The sequence below is a fragment of the Cajanus cajan genome, chromosome 3 (assembly GCF_000230855.2).
Source record: "Cajanus cajan strain Asha chromosome 3, NIPB_CcT2T_4, whole genome shotgun sequence".
Lineage (NCBI taxonomy): Eukaryota > Viridiplantae > Streptophyta > Magnoliopsida > Fabales > Fabaceae > Cajanus > Cajanus cajan.
In genome coordinates, this window is record NC_138519.1 from 64,194,675 (window position 1) to 64,216,642 (window position 21,968).

General features: G+C 35.5%; 2 protein-coding genes across 2 annotated transcripts; one reads left to right on the plus strand and one right to left on the minus strand.

The window, feature by feature from the left end:
* Positions 1-1,586: 1,586 nt before the first annotated feature.
* Positions 1,587-11,103, minus strand: PSL4 (calmodulin-binding protein). The gene is made up of 18 exons (XM_020382752.3): positions 10,946-11,103; positions 10,684-10,795; positions 10,478-10,594; positions 10,256-10,351; positions 9,126-9,365; positions 8,186-8,412; positions 7,607-7,705; positions 7,395-7,487; positions 3,882-4,212; positions 3,698-3,787; positions 3,515-3,616; positions 3,350-3,407; positions 3,137-3,205; positions 2,904-2,991; positions 2,351-2,412; positions 2,177-2,228; positions 2,014-2,099; positions 1,587-1,935 (listed from the first exon to the last, which is right to left on the minus strand). The coding sequence occupies exons 2-17, from the start codon at positions 10,790-10,792 to the stop codon at positions 2,037-2,039; spliced, it is 1,896 nt and encodes a 631-aa protein (XP_020238341.1). The 5' UTR covers positions 10,793-10,795; positions 10,946-11,103; the 3' UTR covers positions 1,587-1,935; positions 2,014-2,036.
* Positions 11,104-19,849: 8,746 nt separating this feature from the next.
* Positions 19,850-21,163, plus strand: LOC145956398 (uncharacterized). The gene is made up of 2 exons (XM_083071990.1): positions 19,850-20,293; positions 20,702-21,163. Exons 1-2 carry the CDS (start codon positions 19,850-19,852, stop codon positions 21,161-21,163), a joined length of 906 nt encoding a protein of 301 aa, XP_082928116.1.
* The last annotated feature ends 805 nt before the right edge of the window (positions 21,164-21,968 follow it).

Here is a 21,968-nt window from a genome sequence, read left to right on the forward strand (position 1 = left end):
ACATTTTATTAAATTGGCATCTTAAGTAATTGGTTGCTTTTTTGTTTTCATTTCATTTTCTTTATTTTTCATTAATTCTCAAGTCTTTTTTTAATTCTAAGTATCCTCTGTAAATTGAGGGAAAGTATTATTAAAGTATTATGTTAGATATGTAAATCGTTATTTATCTAGATTGCTAATCCAACAATAAACTAAATATTAGACTGATAAAGAACCTGGCTTTTTAATCAGAAAATTTAAGGATGTATGGCTCAATTATCTTAAGCACAAAGGAGTGTTTTATGCATGTTGAGACATTTTTTTACCAAGCAATTTTTTTTTTCCATTTCTGTGCTGGATTCATAATCGAAACAAACAAGCAATTATCCATGTATGTGAGACATGAATATTGAGGGAAAGTATTATTTCTATACAAATGAGAGGCATACGTTAAATATATGTGAAAAATGCTGTCAAGTATTTTTTAAGATATTAATTTAGGAATAAAAAGTAGAAAGATTTTATATATAAAAAAAAAAATGTTACCATTGTATTTCATCATGATTTTCAATTCACCCTCATTAAGATTTTCAAACAAAAAATATATATTTATTGATTCTTTAATGCATACTCATTAACAACATATATAGATAGATAAATATAAACTCAAAATAAACTTTCAAATTAAAATTTAACATGTTTATGAATCATTATTATTGCCCACGGTTTTAGTAACATTAGAAAAAATAAATGTTTTGAAAGTCACACAATTTCGTGAAACTTGCAGTAAGTAAATATTTAAATTAAAATTGCACCGAAATACAAATAATGCAACGTATAAATAAAAAGTCGTTTTGAACCATGTCCATAAATCTTAGTAGCACCGATGTAGTGAGTTTGGGATGTAAAGTTTGCAATGACCTTTAACACTAGTTGGGGATGAATGCTAGAACGGTAAACAATTTAACATTATCTCTACTTTAGAATATACTGGACTGGAGTGAGTGATCTTCATTTCATTGTAATGCAGTAATATCCTAATAACCCTACCATGCATTCCCTATTGTTATAGGAATATTCCCTAATATTCATTCAGTTTAATTTAAGTTTGAATAAAATATTAAATCGAGATTAAATTAAACTAATCTTTTAGTAAAATTTGAGATAATAAAAAAACGAAAATTTCACTCTCCAAATTAAAATTTTCAATTTATACTATAGGAAAAATAAAGGAACGAAAAAAAAATCAATTTTAATGTATACTACAGAAAAAGGGAAAAAAATCAGTAGTAAAAGGCCTGCCTCGGTTCAGTCTTAACAATAGAAACTGAAAATCAAACTATATCGAGATAATAATAATTAAAAAAATGCAATATTTTAGATTTCAATTTTTTCAGGCATCGGCTGATCAATTTTCGTTTTTTCAGATTAACTTGACAGCTTAAAACGATTTCATTCGACCCGTTTTCTTCTCTAGTGAATTTGTTGTCTCAAAACAATGTCTCTATTATTAAGTCTCCAAAAGAGACCACGAAAACAAAATATGCAAATTCCACATATCACATCAGTATATATGAAGATTGTAGGAACGGAACCACTTATCCATCTGAAAGTCAATAATAACGTGAACTCATTCTAACAAAAAAATTGGCTTAAGAAATTTTGACCGTCTAATATCTTGCATAGTATAAATATCCACCCTTTCGCAATGGAATGGAAAATTTCAAGGAGAGGCACAGAGACCGTGTCGTAATTGAGTTCAATAAAGGAAAAATGTGCAATGGGATTACTCATATTAGAATGTTGCCAACTCGGACAGCCATAAGGATTACCAACCCCAAGTCAAACCCCTTCCTAGCCTCTCCCTAACCCCACCCGATATCAAATTTGGGTAAGCTCTAGCATACAAAATTTAAGGGCACCACTTTTGGAGTTGCTCTATGATCATCAAATTACCTGTTTTCAAAATAAAATTTGATCAACTCAGGACTCTAGTCTCAAAAGAAAAAGAATCACACAGCCTAGTAAACTCACCTGTTAAAATCCATTCCTGTGGTTTACAACTCGTCATGTTTTTCTGGTTGTTCAGAATTCAGTAAGTCTAGCTTGTGTTGTAATTCCTGTGAAATTCCACAGTTACCATTAATACCATATCGAGGTAAGGATGACATTGGTTATCATGTAAATAGCAAAGTACCTTCAGCTTTTCCTCTTGACACAGGGCTGGGGTAGATAATAAAGCTACATATCTGCCATGGGGCCAGTGAGACAACAATAAGAAAAAGGGAGAGCAAGAAACAGAAAATTTTGACAAAAAGGAGAAGAGGAGAGGTAGCAGTAGAGAAGGAAAAAATAAAAAAGCAAACCCTACTCGCAACGGCTCGGTTCATCTACGTCAGTAATCTCATTTTTCAACCCACATCTTAGCTTGACCTGTTAAAAACAGTCATTAATAAATCAGAGGTCCACAAATTGGCACCTTTCAAATTCTTATTTCCATGTGCTACTACACTGACTATCATTATTATGGTGATGACAACAGTGGTATATGCAAACTGAAATGGATTTGCCCACTTGCTGTTGTAAAAGGGTTCACCAACCAGAACTCCCTAAAAGGGATCACAATCCTCTTTCAACTGCAGAAAATCTCCATCATTGAATTACTATAGTTTTTATTTAAAAAGTAGTGTTAATTTGAAAAACATGCAGCCCTGGATTTGGACTAGCACTGGTTTCATCTTGTCCCAAACCCAGAAGGCACTATTCATCAATTAAATATTTTACTTTTACATCTAATGAAAGTACACTTCTACATTTAACCAAAGTCGATGGATTTATCATTATAGAATGAATAGGGACAAAATAATCTTGTAAAAACTGTAAGAAATGACTGCACGTCATTTTTAAAATTTGAAAACATGTACCTTCAAACTCCTATCAGGACCATTCCAGCATTTATCACCATTCGAAAACACCATTACTTTGTATGAATCCTCAAATTTGTCCCAGCGCCTGTAAAAAAGAAAAACTGAATTATTTTATCTTTTTTGGAGGGAAAAATAAAATTGTGTTTTTACCAATAGATGCTTGCACTTTTTTTTTCAACTGAAGAAAAGCACCCTAACAAAAAACTATCAACTAGTTACTAAAACCTTACCCCAAACGGGTGGTGGAATAGCCCTCCTCCTGAGAAGCCTGTTTATAAGGGCAGACTTTGTAAGTGTACCTGAATCAAAATTTCCATCACCAGAAAGTGAGATGAACATGACAATCTAACTTGCAGATTCAGAAAGAAATTAAAAAAAAAAAAAAAAAAAAAAAAAAGGCAAATACGACAGAAAGTAAACTGGTAGGGGAGATATAATATAACTTGTTCTCCTTTCCCTCAAAGCAATGATCATAGAATGAATAAAACTCCTTTGCTGGACCTGTAATATTTAAGTTCTACTTCAGTTTATTCAAGCCAATTCCATAACTTGTATTTCTACAACTCAAATGCTATGATGGTGACAAATGTTACTAGCAGCATACTAACCAAAATCATGTTTTAGCTTTTGTGTCAGACTCGATATTCTAGACTGTATTTTAGTCAACTTGGCACTTGATTCGTCATATTCCTTGCGTACACGAGCAGCATCTAAAGAACACAGAGAAAAGTTTAACTCTCAAGTTATATCTACATGGATAAAAAACAGGTAATAAACTTTTAAATAGCCACCTGTCTGGTTCACCGGTGCCTGGAATAAATTAACAGCCTGATAAATATTCAGTACAGCTCTCTGTATTTTCTCTAACCAAGAAGGATTATCTGTAGTGGCACCATATCAGCTCATTTAAATTATCTCATCACAACTCTATCTATATGCCAAACTTGGATAAAAATATTAATATCTATAACAAACCTGACAAGTCTGGTTCAGTATCAGAATCTGATTTGTAGGAGGAACCCAAGTCATCATGCTCATCCTCTCGATATTCTTCATCATTTTCATTTTCATTTTCATTTTCATCTTCATCATCATATTTATGGCTTTCATCATCAGTTTCAGAAGCATAGCCTTCATACTCCTCAGTATTTGTCCCCTTTGGAAGATCTTCATGCTCCTCATTGTCTAATGTCGTATCAGGCTCAGCACTTTGCTTATCAGTATTTTCTCCTGTCCAACGTGAAGCAACAAGCCGGCCCAACTCTTCTCTTGATAATCCCTCAGTATTTTCAGATATATCATTCCCCTACATATATGCCAACAAAGAGAAAATAACAAGCAGAAAAGACAAGTGGGATGAGTTTGCTAATTTAAGATATTTCTGAACTAAAATTTCACCCATAATTATGCAATATATCAACATGAGAAAACAAAGAATCTCATGAGAGCAGGAACTATAGCAAGAGCTGAAGTCTGAAGAATTCAAAAGGACACATAACATGGAGTAGATTGTTGGAATTGGAAATAACCACCTTTGAGACTAATAGTGATTGTAATCAATGCCAATGACAACAAATAAATGCAATTACACTAACAGCTAGGATTGTTAAATACCAGATAACCCATGAACTCTAGCCATCACAATTGTCTTGATGCAAAATCACTACTATGAAATGTTTCATGACCTTAAATGGTGGATGGGATGGAGAAAAATGTTCAAAGATGACAAAAATGTAGTTCAGTTATAAAGTTGGGTTTTGAGACAGCTCATGATTGGGTGAATGGTGGATCAAAGAAAGTTCTCTAGAAACCAGAGTCTTTAGTGCTACACAGAGATGAGTTGCTGACTGTCTCTTAAGTTTTTACCTTTTTTATGATTGTATATGGTAAGCTAAACTATCAGTTTCATGAGAAGTGGGAAGTCAGGCAGACCCTTTATTCCCATTGTTGCTTTCTTAAGTGGTTAATGTTCTATGCCAAATGACATCACATGCCTTTGATAGGGACCTCAAAGAAGGTAGTAGATTCAACATGGCATTTAGGTTTTCCACCTCCAATTGACTTGTGATTGTTAAGGAGGAAAGAGAACAAGGGTAACAATCAATGTCAATGTGTTTTGGTGGGTGAAGCATTCTGTTCCCAAATTGGCAGGATTGTGTGAGATGGCCTATGATGCAAATATAGGATACGCACATCAGATACGATACGTATTTGATATGACAATATGGTTATTCTAAGATATGTAAGATACGAAATGTGTAAGATACATATCTAGATATGTATAAAAATTCATAAAACATAATAAAATTGCAATTCTACAAATCCAAATTAAGAACATACTTCTTCTGACATTACTAAAAACAAAAAAATTACAAATCATTGTTGTCATAAATTACTTCCTGTTGTTTACAAATAGGAATAGTACCATGAATCTCATTTCTTTCTTGAAATCATCCATAAGGAGGACAATTTCTATTTTTGGTTCAAGAGAAATGCTTCTACATTTCTACATTATTATACATGCTTTTATGTCTCATGTAGCTAGTTATAGGATTTTCATAATTTTTTAAAGGCTTGGATACTTTACCTATCCATATCAATGAAGTATCTAAGAGTATCAGTATCAAATATGGATGCATAAAGCAAATTAAAGTATTGGTGCCTCAAATACTAGCTAATGAAATTTGTGGAATCATGAGATCCTTCTATACATGCTTGGTCTCAGTTTTCCAGCTGGTATAATGGGGTACAGGGCTCAAAACCCAGCCCCAGGCCATCACCTGATAGACCTATGACTGTCACCACTGACCAATACCCTTTTGTTGGTGTGATGTTAGATCTGTGACCTGTGAGTGGTCTTGCAACATTGGCTGTCCTAAACCTTAGTTCTGGAACTCCTTTTTAGTGCTACAAGTGAAAGGTAACTGCAACTTCTTTTGCTTCTATAAGAGCTGCAGCTTCTTTATTGGAATTCTTCAAGTGCAGCAAGTGACCCTTCTTGCAAATAATTGTGTGCGATCTGTAATTTCTAGGTGTGGATGTGGTAAGTCAATAAATGACTGTTATGTTTGGGTTCTGCATTTACTTTTTTATTTGTGTTGTTTTGGCTTGGTTTGCTGTATGCTGTGAGGCTGTGTGGCCTTTGTTTATGCATTGTCAAATGTGAACTTGGATATTGAAGTTTAATTAAATATCATGTGATCTTAAGGTTATTTTGCCTATTTATGTTATTATGTGCAGGTGGATGTGGTGTGTTTGAATATATTTTTATTTTAGGTATGATCTTACAATTTGTGTTAGAATTTCATGCTTTACATGTCTACCCTCCCCTTCTGATCTGAAGTTTGACAACCTTGTTAACAATAGTATGTTGAATATATAATTGATAGATTTGATATATCATTTTTTTTTTGGGTGAAAAAACCAAAGGATTAGAAACCTCTAGGGAAAGCAATACAAGCAGAGTCTGGTCTCAAAGAATTTGGAACAACATCATAAATATGAACAGAATATGAAATTATTGATCCGTGCTTTGCCATTAGATCGGCTACTTGATTTACTTCTTGCAAGACATGTAAGCATTCGATCACTCCTCCATCACTATGAATATCATGAATACTCTTCACCATATGGTAACAAGGATGAGTTAGACAACATCCTTTTGTCAACAAACCAATAGCAATCATAGAATCAGAATAGATGCGGAAAAGTAACAGTACTACTAGCTCAAGACAAAACCCAATAGAGTTTACGTGTTAAGTGTGATGGAACATAAAACCTGCTTTTTGTTCTATGTTTGGCACATTTTAGAAATAGAATAGAACAAAACAACGGGAAAGTGGTATACTTTGGTTCCATTAAAAAGACTGAAACCAAGGAGAACAAAATAGAATAGAATCATTCCATTACATTTTGTCTGAGCACCAAATATTGCCTATTCTATTTTGTTGTCCTAGGTTCCAACAATAATTCCAACAACATCCATGCTTGAAATAAGGATTAGAATCAATCACAAGAGGAATGAAGTTTTCAATCTGCAATATGTTTAGATCTGAGACATCACCATTAATGTTCCTTGCATCCAAATCTGTGAAAACAAAGACAGTGAAACTATTTCCCACAAGAAATTTTCTGCAATCTTGGGTGTAGTATCCTAGATATTGTAATGAATGGTAAAAAATTGACTGAGTGAAGCTGTTTTGGCAATAATTAGACTTTGTAGAAAGACAATTCATATTCACTGTGTCTAACTTCAACTCTTTCATGAGATGAAGGTGGCGCTACATTTTGCCACAGAACAATGAATATTTTTGGCAAATTTACAACACAATAATTGAGAAGAATGGAAGAACCTAGCAGTAATTGTTTTTGAGTTAATCATATCAAGTGAATCAAGCAGTATACATCAATTGAAATATGCAACTATGAAATGAAAGAGTAAACTCAAATCATACTATAAGAGATTGAGACAATGGACTAGAGATATACCGTATTGATGATTTCATCTGAAGACTCTTTGTTTCCGACCTTCAAATCATTTTCAGATTTAACAGTCGGTTCTTCCTCAGCTTCATTTGCATTCTACATTGGGGGAAAAACCAAACTAAAACATTAATCAAGTCTTTTAAATCTGATGTGTTAGGCAATAAATGCCATCTTGACTAACAAAAGAAAAGAAAAAAAGCAAAAATTTTATTCACCTCTTCCACTTTATTAAGCAAAGATCCTGCACTTCCAAGACTACCACTGGCTTCATCATCATTATCAAGTACATCTGCTAATTTCTCTGCTGCTTCATCCTGTAACAAAGCATGGAATGTTAAAGTAGAAGAATTAAACCACTACCACATAATGGGATAGTGCAAGATCAGACGTGCGCACACACAAGTGAAGGAATAATGTGTAGGAATGACAAAGAAATCTGCTTCACAGTGGTATTGGTGGAAAATAGTCATTAACAATTATTTTTCTACTAGTGTTCACGAGTACAGGTAAACAGATGAAGGGCAACAAAATTTCTTTTCTTGTAATAACATAATATTTGCATGTTATTTAGAGGTAGGATGGTTCATTGCATCAAGAAACATGACATATAAGGAATTAAGGATGATACAAGGTTAAGGAAAGATCAGGAAAATCACATGCACATATAGCATCACATCACATCAACAACTAAATACCAGATTGATGCATTCAAAAGTTAAATTAAAATTCTTCAGTAAGGCACATTCTGATTGTACAATCAAGTTCTGCAACCTTAATGGCTAATGCAATCAAACCTGATCTGCAGGAGAACCCTCTAGATTTTCTATTTTATCATGATTATTTTCCACAACATTGTCTTCAATATCCGAATGCTTTCCAGTTTCATCTCTATGACCCATATCTTCATCAGCTGTATCTTTTGCTTCATTAGCCTTCTCCTCAGACTGCTTTTTCTGCTTCTCTTCTTTTTCTTTCTGTAATCGTTCCTTCTCCTCTGCCTTTTCTATTAGTTCTTTATGATCTGCAACGGAAGCAAAAGAAAATTGTCAAAGAAAATATTCCATTGATAGGATAGAAAATTACTATACAAATGAAAATGTTTCAGAAAGAAAATGTATATTCCTTTTTCTCCTTGATCAAAATTCCATATCCTTTACAACATAGCATGAAATCTGTAAACTTAACAGTCAAACATGTTTTATCATGCTTACTTGCAAAACATGTAAAATGCCGCCCCCTCCTCAATCATACAATTTGAAAAATACCAAAAGAAGAATCTTCAATTTCCCACATGTTAAACAAACTGATAATGATGATCTCGCTTCATTATGTGCCACTCATCAATTGCAAGTGGTTTATGTGTAATTAAACAGACAGTTGGTTCAGAATATCTCAAACACTTGCCAATTTGTACTCAATTTATACATTCAAAAGGTTTATGCAAAACCAATAAAGGCATCTAACACTTCAAACTGAGCAAAACACTAAATGCATTCCTACATCCCTAACTTGATTTCTCCATATATACATTCACTTGATCTTCCTACCAATGGAAAATAAACCTATTAGTAGCATTTTTAAACTAGCCACAAGTACATCTGACACATTGCCTTTCCATTTTGTCTTTGTATGGAGATCATTATTTTTATGATCAAAATCCTTAAACCAAAGTTTCATGAGTTTATATATATTAAGTAAAACATTCACAATAACAGGATAGAACCAAAAGGTTACCCTTTAGCTGTTTCACAATCCCTTTAAGTATACTTTCTTCCCTTTTTAATTTTGAAAGTTCTGCTTCGTCCTTCTCCATAGCTACTTTAGCTTGTTCAATTTCTTGCTTTCGCAATTTGGCACCCTCTTGATAAGTGGCAATCTTTTTTTTCAGCCTATCTCGAGCAACATTCCCAGCCTCCCAGCAGGTATTGGGACACTTTACTTGACCATCATATTCATCCGTTCCATCACAGCAATCTACATAGTAATGCAGGAAAGGTAAACAAATTACTTCAGAGCTAACCAAAAACACGGGTCTACAAATAATCCAAACTACAGGCCAGTAATCCATTGGAAAACAGCATTTTTATTTTCATGACACAGACAAAGTTCTGGAGTCATTATTTAAAACAAAGGAAAAAATGTTGCTTTTAAAACTGATGCACAAATGGGCAATATTAGTGAAGGATCAAAAAATAAGGTGCGATCACCATACTCATCAAGCTTGTCACATGGTAACAGAACTCAAAAGCTATGGAAATTCTAAATGTGGCAAAAATTATATTGCACCTATAAAAAATAGAAGGGATAACTGTAATGTAATGACAATGAAAATGTTTGCATTTAGATCAAGTGCCAGCCTTACTCCACCAGGGTCTCTAATCACCATGCAATATATTTATACCATAAACAGAATAATACCAGTGAGAATAACAAGATAAAATCAAAGCACCCATAAGTCCAAAACATGTGCACCAGATCCAAAACTTTAGCTTGCAAATCAAAAGGAACACTTAAAACTTAAAAGTAACCAATAAATGCATAATCATTGTCAAGAACTCTTCTAAATTCCTACTTCTTTGATACAAACCACAGGTATCGTCCATGAGAATTGAGAAGCAATCTTGCTCAAGGTAAGTCGAGTAGCACCACTATGATTCTAAATCTGTACTAATAGAACCTCCTTCATGCATATCAACCCGGGATATTTTTCTTCTTTCAATTCCCCACCCCACCCCCCCCCCCCCCCCCCCGCCCCCCTTTTCCCTTGTTTCAAATTTTCAGCTTAAGCACCAAGTCTAACCATACCATAGGAATCAAACACACTACAATCATAAAAATTGAAAAGGTACAAGCATCAAGCTCACCGCAAATTCCATCATTCACTCTAGATGAAAACAAGTAAACAGGAACATGTCCTGCATTCCGACAATAAAATTTCCCACCCGGACACGCCGATGTACCTGCCCCAAAAGAAAGAGAGAAAATAAATAAAACAACGAATTTTAGGAACAGAAAATGATCCAGTGCAACACAAATAAAATAAATCTGGTATTATTAATCAATAATCCAAAAAAAAAAAAAAAAACCAGGCTCATCGGTGCCATCAGCGCAATCGCAAAAGTCATCATTGAGCTGCGGCTTGTTGAATTTCCCGGATCCGTCTTTACATCGTATTACATCGGAAGACGTGTAATACTTCTCATCTGCGAGAAACAGCAACACGCATTTCTTTAATTGAAAATAAAATTAAAAATGGAAGTGATAAACGCTGTGTGAAGCAAGAGGGAGGAACCTTCGGGGGCGATTCCGAGGAGCGGGTTCTTGGGTTTGGAAGAAGAGGAGAATGGGGCGCAGAACACGAGCACGAGAGCAATGAGGAGGATTCGAGGCCCCAGGTTCATGTTCTGGTGAAATTCAGAAATGAAAATTAGGAATAACAATGGTAAGAAGTTAGATCAAGGTGAGTTTGTTGAGTGTTAAATGGTGGGTGGTGTGTGATTAGTAAAAGTTGCGCTGCGTGTAGTCGGAATGAGTGCAACAGAGGAGAAAGGGACCTTGCGGTTTCCGACTAGCGACTGCCGCTACTGACGCGTGACAAGTGAAAATGAGGAGGATTCCAGAACAACTGTTTTCAAAACGGGGAATGCCAAACAGGAACTAATTTTTCTTGGCAAACTTTAATGTGTTTGTAGAATAACTTGAGTTAATTTAGTTTTCGAAATTATGATGTATTTTTTTATATATAAAATATGTTTGTTTTTAATGCATCTAAAAATATTTTAGAAGTTTAGTTTTAGTTTATTTTTAAAAATATTTTTTTTTATTTTTTTAATTTATAAATATATCGCTTTTAATTTTTGGAGTGAGTTGGACGATGTTTTATGACTATTTTTAAATGTTATTTAAATTATTTTAGAAGCTAAAAATAGTGCATTTTTATATTAAAGTGATCAAAGTAGAACATAAAATTTTGAAAGGACTAAAATTAAATTTTAAAAGGGACTAAAAATATTTTTTTCTTTCTTCATTTATGAACATGTCGCTAAAATAATAATTAAAAATTAATGTCTTTATAATATGTGAGTGATTATTTATATTAATATTTTTATTTATTAATTTGAATATACGATGTAGAATTATAAAAGTGAGATTTTTAATTTATTTTAATTAATATTAATATTATATTTTTGGGAATTAATTTGAGTGACCGAAAGTTTATTAAATATTATACACATTCATTTTTTAAAGAATAAAATAAAAATGTTACATTTGTAATTTTGAGGGATTATTTGATAAATACTAAATTTGATCGATTCATTTATTTAGATATTAATTGTTATATTCTATTAAAAAAACACTCACAATGAATAAAAATCAGCTTTTAATGATTAATCAAAAATTATTTTAATCATTAAGGTTGACATAATAGTAAAAAGTTGAGATAATATCTACAAAATCTTATATTCAAAACTTAACATTGTTATTATAATTTTAATGAATAAAATAAATAAATAATTATTTTTAATATGACTTTTGAAATAATTAGTATAAAAATTAATAACCTTATCATAGATGACAATATGTGTAATAACTTATTTTCGTTTTAGAACAGCAACTAACCTAATTGCATAATTATTCACTTTTAAATAAAATTCTTAATAGTTTCTTATGCAAATTTGAATAAAAAAGTATATTTATACTAAGTAAATATATTTTAAATGAATTCCACTTTAACGTTTTGCTTGATGGAGGCAAGAAAGAAGGGATTAAAAAGTTACCCCTGATTTATGGGAAAGAAAAAAGGAAGTCAGGTGAAATTATAGTGAACTCCCATGACAAATATTTCATCCTAAAATAAGGGAAATGCGAGGAAATGATATATTAATGTAACTAAGTTATTTTTAAAAAATATTTTTAGCATAATAAATTATATTGCATTTTTCTTTTATAAAATCTCTTGCATAATCAATTACAACCAACCTTTTTTCCTATGACACCCTCTACTCCACATACATAATTATACAATAAATAAAGATAAATAAAGTCATTCATAAATAAAATCTAAGTCTTTAACCATATAAAGGTAAAGAGTTCACATTCATAAATCATAAATCATAATGCAAAAATCACAAAAAATAAAATAAAATCAAGATCTTCTAAGCAATTTCACAAGAGTAACATTCTAAATTAATCATAATTAAGTCCCGATGTCACATGTTTTATTAGAGCACACCCCACAAAGAGACTTAAACATCATCACCAACATTCTCATAGTGATGATCACCTACAACACAATAAAAATACACATAGAGCAACAAGGGAGTGAGAAACATCTTGATGGAATCATGTCAAGGCCAAAAAGACCAAGAGGTGATACTTTGAAGGACCCAAGAGGAATGGGTTGATTTTGAAGACCTTTCATGTGATTGTATATAGTAGTTGTATAGGTTCATTTTGTCTTTGTATTTGTGGGGAAATTTCTTTCTTTCAATATAGGATAATCCTTTTAGATTTTAGGGCATGTTACTTGGAGACTTTTGCTCCATTTGACGTTATATTAAGGGTCATCCATTTTTGTATTTTCAGTAGTAGAAGTGGGATGACAAATAATAATGTGTGTAGATGCAACTAGTAATTGGGCCAGGATTAGGCTTAGGCCAAATTTTACATATTGGACTTGTTTTTCTCCATATTTTCCAAGGAATTGATTTAGCTAAATCTCACCACCATTGGGTGAACCTAACTAAACCAATTCCAAGACTTTTGGATTGGAGGACTTGTTGGAAACAAGCCTAGGCCGCCCATGCTTCTCCTTTGGCCAAACTAGTAGCTTGCCTTGCACACTTGGGAAGTTTGTGCTACAAGCTTCTAACTTAGCTTGCTTCCCAAGCTTCTAAGTTAGAAGCTTGCTCCACAAGCCTCCCAAACCATGGTGGACGTTCAAGTTAAGCTAACTATGGTTCTCTTGAACCATAGTTAGCCTAGTTTGCTCCACAAGCTTCCCTACTCTATATAAACCTTTCCCTAATCTTTGTAATCACTTTTGACATATATGAGATTGAATTTTCAGAATTTCTATCTCTCTCAAAGGTCCTAAAATCGTGGAGAAACCACTCTCCCTTCTAGGAACCTTCACAAAGGAATCATTCCTTTATGCCTTGGTTTCCTAACTCTTATTCTTCTTCAAGAAGAAATCAAACCTCCTTGGTTGCTTCTCAAGCTTTGAAGCTTGGTTCCTTGCTTCCGCATTCAAGTCTCAACCTCAAGAGAAGATTGGACAAAGGAGATGAAGCTTGGAGGAGATCATCAACCACTTCTACAAGTCATTTCCATCACATCTCACTCTGGTTCAGATGTAAAAATAAAGGTTAGACAACAAGCACACAATCATAACAAATACCACACAACTTACACATAATCAAGCACAACTCTCAAGTTATAGATACATTAGAACACATGCACATTCACTTATCATGCAATGATGTCATGGACTCGACTCATAAATGCATGCATGTAGTGTCATACGAAAGTTACATATTTCTCATCACTGGCATGTTGCTGCTACAGCAACATACCTGGGCATGTTCATTCATAAATACATCACCGGTGACCCAAGGTACACCTGGAATAGCTCAATACATCTTTGGCATGCGGCCTAAGCGACACACCTGAAAATACATCACTAGTGACCCAAGGTACACTTGGAATAGCTCAATACATCACTAGCATACGGCCTAAGCGACACACCTAGAATTGCTCAATACATCACTAGTGACCCAAGGTACATCTGGAATAGCTCAACACATCATGCGACCTAAGCGACATATCTGGAGTCATATATGCACATGATGCATGTCACACATTCACTATTTCATTGACTCAACATTTCACTTATCACGTCTCATCATATCTCATGTCTCATATCTCATGTCACATTATCTCATAATATCATGTCATAGTTCACATGTTCACGTCATATTCACATAGTCTCATATAAGGAACTTATAATTGTCATATACATCAAAATAACACAAACCATACTAGGAAATTATCCAACATCATACACATTCAATTCACAATTCATAACAAACAAAGCATAAAGGTCATAAACTCAACTTCATGATTTCACACATTTTCTACAATCAAAACACTCCAAATATTACCCAAAACACTAATCCATCATCAATTTTACATATAATGCCTCAAAATTCATCCAAAGATCATATCCCTAATTTCACTTCATAAGGTTTTCCACAGGAACCCACAAAACACTCTAAATCATATCAAAACTTGTTTATTTTTGAAATTAATCGCATATTCATATTCAAAAACCATCAAGGAATGCAACAGAAAACTCAAACATGAAAACAGAAAATATTTGAAAAGTGTCTGTTTCTAAGAGCATGCATTATGCGAGGGATTGAGGTCAATCCCGCTACTAAACATATCCATTATTGAAATTGAATACATATTCACACTTCAGAATCACACAAGGAATGCAACAGAACAATCTGAAAACAAAACAAAAAACTTTCATAAAGTGTCTGTTCCTATAAACATACATCAGGCAAGGGATTGGGGGTCAATCTTACTATCAAACATATCCAATTTCAAAATTAAATACACATTTATGTTTAGCATTAATCAAGGAACACAACAAAAATATCAAACATTCAAACATAAAACTTTCATAATTCGCCTATTCCTATAAGCATACATAAAGCAAGGGATTGGGGAACAATCTAACTATCCAACATATATTCTCAAACCCCCAAGTGAGGTCTCTTACATCCCCTCTTACCTCGATGGGTAGAAGACAAAGCACGAGCAGAATCAGATTGATCCTTTTCTTGGAGCTCTCTTTGTTCTTCAGAAGTGCAAAAATGAAGTCAGAAGCGTGAAATGATTTTGGTAGCCTCGGATAACTTCAAACTCTTGATAACTTCTTTCTTAAAATAATAATAATAAATAATAATAATAATAATAATAATAAATCATTCACCAAAATGCCCTTCCTTCCCTTCTCATAAAATAAATAATGATTAAAACATACTTTTTCTTTAATAATCAACATAAACATAAGTGTACTTATTAATAAAAATACATTTTATAAAATGTCTCATGCTTCACTAATTAAAAAATGATAATAACAAATCATGTTTCATAAATAAAATAGATTTCATATAATTAATTAAATAATATAAAATAAATACATTAAATATCAAAATAATTTCTAAAATACCTTTAATATAATTTATGAAAACCAGGTTGTTATATTCCCTATCTCCTAATTGATCAAGACCAGACCCTACATGCCCTATTTGTTTACAGGGGATAGAAGATAGTATCCATGTGTTGCGAGATTGTCCTTTTGCAAGAGAAGTTTGGAACAAAATTCTTGGAGGAAGCACAGCAGGCAATTCAACAATCAAAAGCATTCAGAGCTGGGTTATGGTTAACTTGTCAAAGAGACGTCTAGGAGCTGTAGCATGGTTGACTACGTTCGCAGTAACCCTCAACTTTATTTGGCATCGTCGAAACAAATTCATCTTCCAGAATTCTTCTATCTCAGCTGACTAGGTGGCTTCGGAGATAAGAGTTAGAGTTTCATTGATTACTTCGGGCACACTATGTTTAGTCACAGGGAACGATCACGCAGCCAGCCACTCTGATGGAGTCTGGAGATGCCCCCCAGTGGGGTACATTAAGCTAAATGGGGATGGAGTGGTATCCAATAACGGCCATGGCTACTGCGAAGGAGTTGTTCGGGATTCAGAGGGTACTTTCATTATTGCCTTTGCAAGAGCTCTAGGACAATGCTCGATTATCCAGTCTGAATGATGGGCCATACTTCAAGGGATTCGTATGATTCAAGCTCATAACCTAGGCTGGCAAGTGCTAGTTGAAACAGACTCCATGGAGGCAGTAAGATTGATTGAAGAAGGTTGCGGTAGACACCATCCTTGCCACGAGCTCGTCCATGACATTAAAGACCTAGCTATATGCTTTACTGCCTTTTCTTATTCCCACATTGTTAGAGAAGCTAATGTAGTGGCGAATAAATTAACAAGAAACAGAACCTGGCTAGGAAAGGAGTCTATTATTTATAATTCTCCTCCTGATTTTTTACATCCCTTGCTAGCCGTAAATATTCTAGGTGTTTTTTGATTCTTTTTCTTGTTTTGGGCTTTTAAGCCCCCTTTCTTACAAAAAAAAAAAAAAACATTCCCTATCTCCTAATTAATCAAGACAAAATTTACTCTTTATTTCTTAATATATTAAGAAAAATATGCATGTTCTTGTCTTGATTTTACTTAAGATTGTCTTTAAAATAAGTTAGAGAATATAAGATGAATTTAACTTTATCTACAACCTATCAGTAAAATTAATGATATAATGTTCCTAGAAGCCAAGAACAAAGGAAAAACTCTTAAAATACATAAAAACTCAATTTGATTTGTTTGTTTTTAATGCTTACAATAGATAAATAACTCATCCTGTACAAGTAGTAATTTTTCACTAAGAACTTCAGTAGGAACTAAAATATTAAATTCTCACTAATAATCACTTCTCACTTAGCATTTATTTTTCACTAGAAATAATTTTTCACTATCATACTATCATAATGATTTATGAAACCCAAAAACACTAAAATTTGGCTATAAAATATTGAAATTCATTTGAATTTATTTAAATAAAAATAAATATGAAAAATACATTAAAGAATGAGCTTAATTAACTATTCAACCTAAAAAATAAGTAATTGATCCAAATAGTCTAGCTCCCAGGTACATCTCTAATACTAGGTATTGAGTTCATAGTCTAGCTCCCAGGTACATCTCTAATACTAGGTATTGGGTTCATGGAGTTCTTCAAATTTTCTTTAACTCCTTTAGATCTTACTCTAGTTAGTGAGCCTTCCATTCATCTCAAAAAATATTTGAAATTATTGGAGCTTAATATATTATCATCATTCATTTTCATTTCAATGTAATTCGTCCTTGAATCAAGTTTGATATTTTGTTTAGCATATAGATCCATCGCCGCGCTTTATATTTTTTAAAAATTAAATATTTTTTCTTACTCCAGTTTTTTATTTTTTAAATGTCTCTTCTTTCCTCTCTCACCATATCAATCAACACACTTTACATAATTGTATGAGATTTAAACTATTTTATTTTTCTTAATTTTTTTAATGAATTTTAATTTTATTTATTGTGTTCAAATTAATTATTACTAATAAAAATTAAGCTTTTTATTTATTTTTCTATAAATATTATATAGATAAACCTTTTTTAATTATTAAATAGAGTGGTTAGGTTAGATTCTTGAGCTCTATTTGATAAGAAGGAACAAAAAATGGAACAAGATTGGACAGGACAAGACATGAGATATTGTCTTGTCACTCACACTTTAAATAATTATTTTTTAACAATTTTTTTGTTTTAAAATGATTTATTGCATAAGTATTTATATTTTTTAACATTTTAATGTGTTATGTTTTTTATTTATTTATAAATTTTATGATTTAATACTAATTAATTAAAACAAAATAAAAAAGATTAAGATAATTATTCAATACAACTACATTAAATTAAACCTAAAATATTATATCTATATTTAAAATTATAAAATATTTATATATTATCATTTTACTCTAATAAAACAAGATATGTATCTAATCTACAAACTTGTAGTAACAAATATTTTAGAGAGAGAATGGAGAGGATTTGGGGCATGCCTGTGGGGAGCCAGCCACCATCGGAACCGCCGGATGGGGGCGCTGGGGGCTCCAGGATGAGTCAGACAGTGACCTTCAAGGAGAAGGTACTGGGTGCCCCGGCTAAGCGGGCGACTGTTCGAGATCTTATTAAGGAGGGGGCTATGACGTTGGAATTTGAGGGTGGGGATCGGTTGCTACCCAAATTCAGCATCGCGGCACCCACGTTGAAACAGTTGTGTGAACCATGGGAACAATGTCTCGTGATCAAGTTGCTAGGGAGAGATGTGGGGTTCTTAACCTTGCGGGACAGGCTACCTGCGTTGTGGAAGGTTCAAGGAGGTCTCGAGCTGCTGGACGTGTCAAATGGCTACTTTATGGTGAAGTTTGATTTGGAGGCGGACAGAGAACGGGTCATGCACGGGGGCCCTTGGATGCTCTTTGATCACTATCTGATTGTTAGACCATGGTCCCCAGAGTTCGTAGCTTCAGCAACGAAGGTTGACAGTACTCTCGTCTGGATCAGGTTTCCAGGTCTCGGGGTTATGTTCTATGATGAGAGTGTTCTCCTAACAATTGCTTCAGCCATAGGGAAACCAATCAAGGTGGATCTTAATACCTTGAACATGACGCGGGGACGGTTTGCACGGGTCTGTGTCGAGATAAATTTAAATGAACCAGTCGTAGGGAGGTTTTTTCTCAATGGTGTTTGGTATAATGTGGAGTACGAGGGATTACATTTGCTGTGCTCGTCGTGCGGCTGTTATGGGCATGTCCTACGGAATTGTCCGCATGCAACCAGGCCTGAGCCAACAGCACACGGCGTCGGTGAACAGGAGGTTACGGAGCAGCAGTCAGGGGAGCCATCGCATAGTGCAGTTTCGGTTGCTTCAGCAGGAGAGCAATCAGCTCCGCATGTTAGGGGAGAAATCGCGCCAGATCCGCATGGGGATTGGCTGATCGTGAAATGGCGAAATCGGAAACATAATCTTGGAAAATCGTTTAGCAATGGGCGATCTTCATCTCATAATGGGACTACAGATATTAAGGAGCTGGATCGTGATATTCCAAATTACCCCACGAAGGGTGTGCAACTTGAGGCTGCATCACGTGCGAGTTTTAAAAACCCACGTGAGGTGAGGGTACCTCCACGGGAACAGGGCCATGCAGCTGGATCCATACGTGGTGATGGGGGCCACGCACCGAATAGGAATACACCAATTATGGGATCCAATATTGATAGCAAGAAACGTAGCAGAGGGGAGGAGCTTCGTGACCATTCACGGCCCATTCCAGCTAGCGCGAATACGGAATCAGAATTGAATAAGCATAAGGCCCGAAGCTCACACACCCACCTTTCTCTCGGAGACCCACGCGTGCACGAGGGAGTGACGGGGAACTTGCACCGGCGTAGGACAAACAGTGTGCCCCAATCTGGTTACACGATCAACGAACGTCATGATGCCGAGGATAGTGGACAAGAGATACCAGGGACAGAGGATATTATGCAATATGACCAGCCATTGGAAGAGGAGGCCATGATGGCTTGAGTATCTGCCGTGTCTTACCGTTCTTAATGAATACAAACTTTAATATTTTAAGTTGGAACATTCGAGGGGTTGTTAATGCCAAAGGTAAAAGGAGGGTTTCGGAGTTAGTAAGGCTCCACCACCCGACTATTTTTATTGTTTTGGAAACCCATTGTCAGTTTTCTTCGGTGGCATCCTTTTGGAATAAGATGGACTATAAGTTGTGTTTTAGTATTGAGGCTACGGGGCATTCTGGGGGTATTTGGGTTTTGATGGCGATGTCTTGCTCTGCTAATCTATCCGAATTTGCCTCTCACTCTCAGGCCATATCGTTTACGGTTGTTGAAGGAAGTAAGAGCTGGGTGTGTACTGCCGTTTATGCTAATCCTCGAGTGGAACTCAGACAGCGGGTTTGGGATCATCTACGAGAGTTGGGGGGACGGATTACGCTGCCTTGGCTAGTGCTTGGGGACTTCAATGAAATTATGTTGTCAACGGAGTGTCGGGGTGGTCGCTTCTCGATGGAAAGGGCATCACAGTTCCTGGAGGTTTTGAATGATTGTAATCTTCTTGACATGGGGGCTAAGGGTCTTCGCTTTACGTGGTATCGTAATCAACGTGGGGTTGTGCTGGCAAAGCGTTTAGACCATGCGGTGTGTAATGTTACGTGGCAAGCAATGTTTCTGGAAGCGTATGTGGAGAATCTGTGTAGGGTCTACTCTGACCACTGCCCTCTTTTACTGCGGCACGAAGGCTAAAGGGACAAGTCTCAGGATCGACCCTTTCGGTTCCAAGCTGCATGGGCCACTCATAAAGATTTTGAGCGAGTTGTTAGGGAGGTGTGGTGCCGTAGTACGCCGACCCTTGCTAATGGGCTACAAGCTGTTCGGGTAGATGCCATCAAGTTTAATAAGGATGTGTTTGGGAACATCATTACCAGAAAAAAGGCTCTCCAATGACGTCTCAAAGGGGTACAACTACAACTCGAGAGAGGGGATTCAGAGAGCCTGTCACGCTTAGAAAAGGCCATACAAGCAGAGTTGGACGAAACTTGTCTTCAGGAGGAGTATTTATGGTTTCAGAAATCTAGAGAGAAGTGGGTGAGGTTTGGGGACCGTAATACATCCTTCTTCCATGCTCAAACTCTCGCGCGAAGATGGAGGAACAAAATACAGGGTTTGTTTTTGCCTGATGGGTCTTGGCACACGGACCCTGTGGTAATGAAAACTGAGGCAGTCAGGTTCTACAAGGAGCTTTTCTCGGTTAACAACAAACAAGGGTCTCTAGACATGCAAGCTGGGGTTCCACCTGGCCTGGGGGTTGAGGCCCAATCTGCCTTAACGGCCCCAGTCACGAAGGAGGAGGTTCGTCGGGCGGTTATGAGCATGAAGTCGTTCAAGGCACCAGGGTCGGATGGATTTCAACCGTTCTTTTTCAAGCAGTATTGGCCTATTGTGGGTGATGAACTATGGCGTACAGTGAAGGATGCCTTTCGATTGGGGTTCTCGGACAGTTCACTCTAGGAGACACAGATGGTGTTAATTCCGAAGGTGGACCACCCGGTTAGCCTCAAAGAATTTCGTCCTATAAGTTTATGCAACGTTGCTTGGAAGGTTATTTCTAAAGTGCTTGTGGCTCGTCTTAGACCCTTCCTGCATGACATCATTGGCCCTTTCCAGGGCAGTTTTATTCCCGGGAGGGGGACTCGTGACCATAGTATTATTGCTCAAGAAGTCTTCCATTTCGTACGGAAGGAGGGCTCAGGTGTGGGCTCCTTGGCTTTAAAAATTGACCTCGAAAAGGCATATGACAGGGTCAGGTGGGATTTTTTGGAGTCTACGCTGGTGCAGTTCGGGTTTCCGTCAATCACAACCCAACTTATCATGTGGGGGTTGAAGAATTCGTCAATATCTCTCCTTTGGAATGGAAGCAAGTTACCGTCCTTTGTTTCGTCTCGTGGCCTTCGGCAGGGAGACCCTTTATCTCCGTATCTGTTTGTTTTTTGCATGGAGCGACTAGCCCTTAGGATCTCTGAGTTGCTTCAGGAGGGTCGTTGGAAATCGATTAAGCTCTCCCCTGGGGGGTTCCCGCTTTCACACCTTTTCTTTGCTGATGATATTTTACTGTTTTGTCAAGCTTCAGAGGATCAAGCTCGCTTGGTGGCGTCAATCTTGGAGGAGTTTTCGCGATCATCAGGCTTGAGGGTCAATTTGTCTAAGTCTAAGTTTGTGAGCTCTAGAAGGGTTTCACAAAGGAGGATCGACATACTGGAGGGTTGGCTTGGGATTGGCCACACGGCTCGAATAGGGAAGTATTTGGGGGTTCCCA

Coding starts and splice junctions, on each gene's coding strand:
- PSL4 (XM_020382752.3), bottom strand. CDS start 10,792: ATGAACCTGGGGCCTCGAATCCTCCTCATTGCTCTCGTGCTCGTGTTC. Junction 10,595..10,683: donor CCTCGGAATCGCCCCCGAAG/GTTCCTCCCTCT, acceptor TGTTTCTCGCAG/ATGAGAAGTATTACACGTCT. Junction 2,413..2,903: donor GTCCTGATAGGAGTTTGAAG/GTACATGTTTTC, acceptor TGTTTTTAACAG/GTCAAGCTAAGATGTGGGTT.
- LOC145956398 (XM_083071990.1), top strand. CDS start 19,850: ATGGACTATAAGTTGTGTTTTAGTATTGAGGCTACGGGGCATTCTGGG. Junction 20,294..20,701: donor CAAAGCGTTTAGACCATGCG/GTGTGTAATGTT, acceptor ACTTGTCTTCAG/GAGGAGTATTTATGGTTTCA.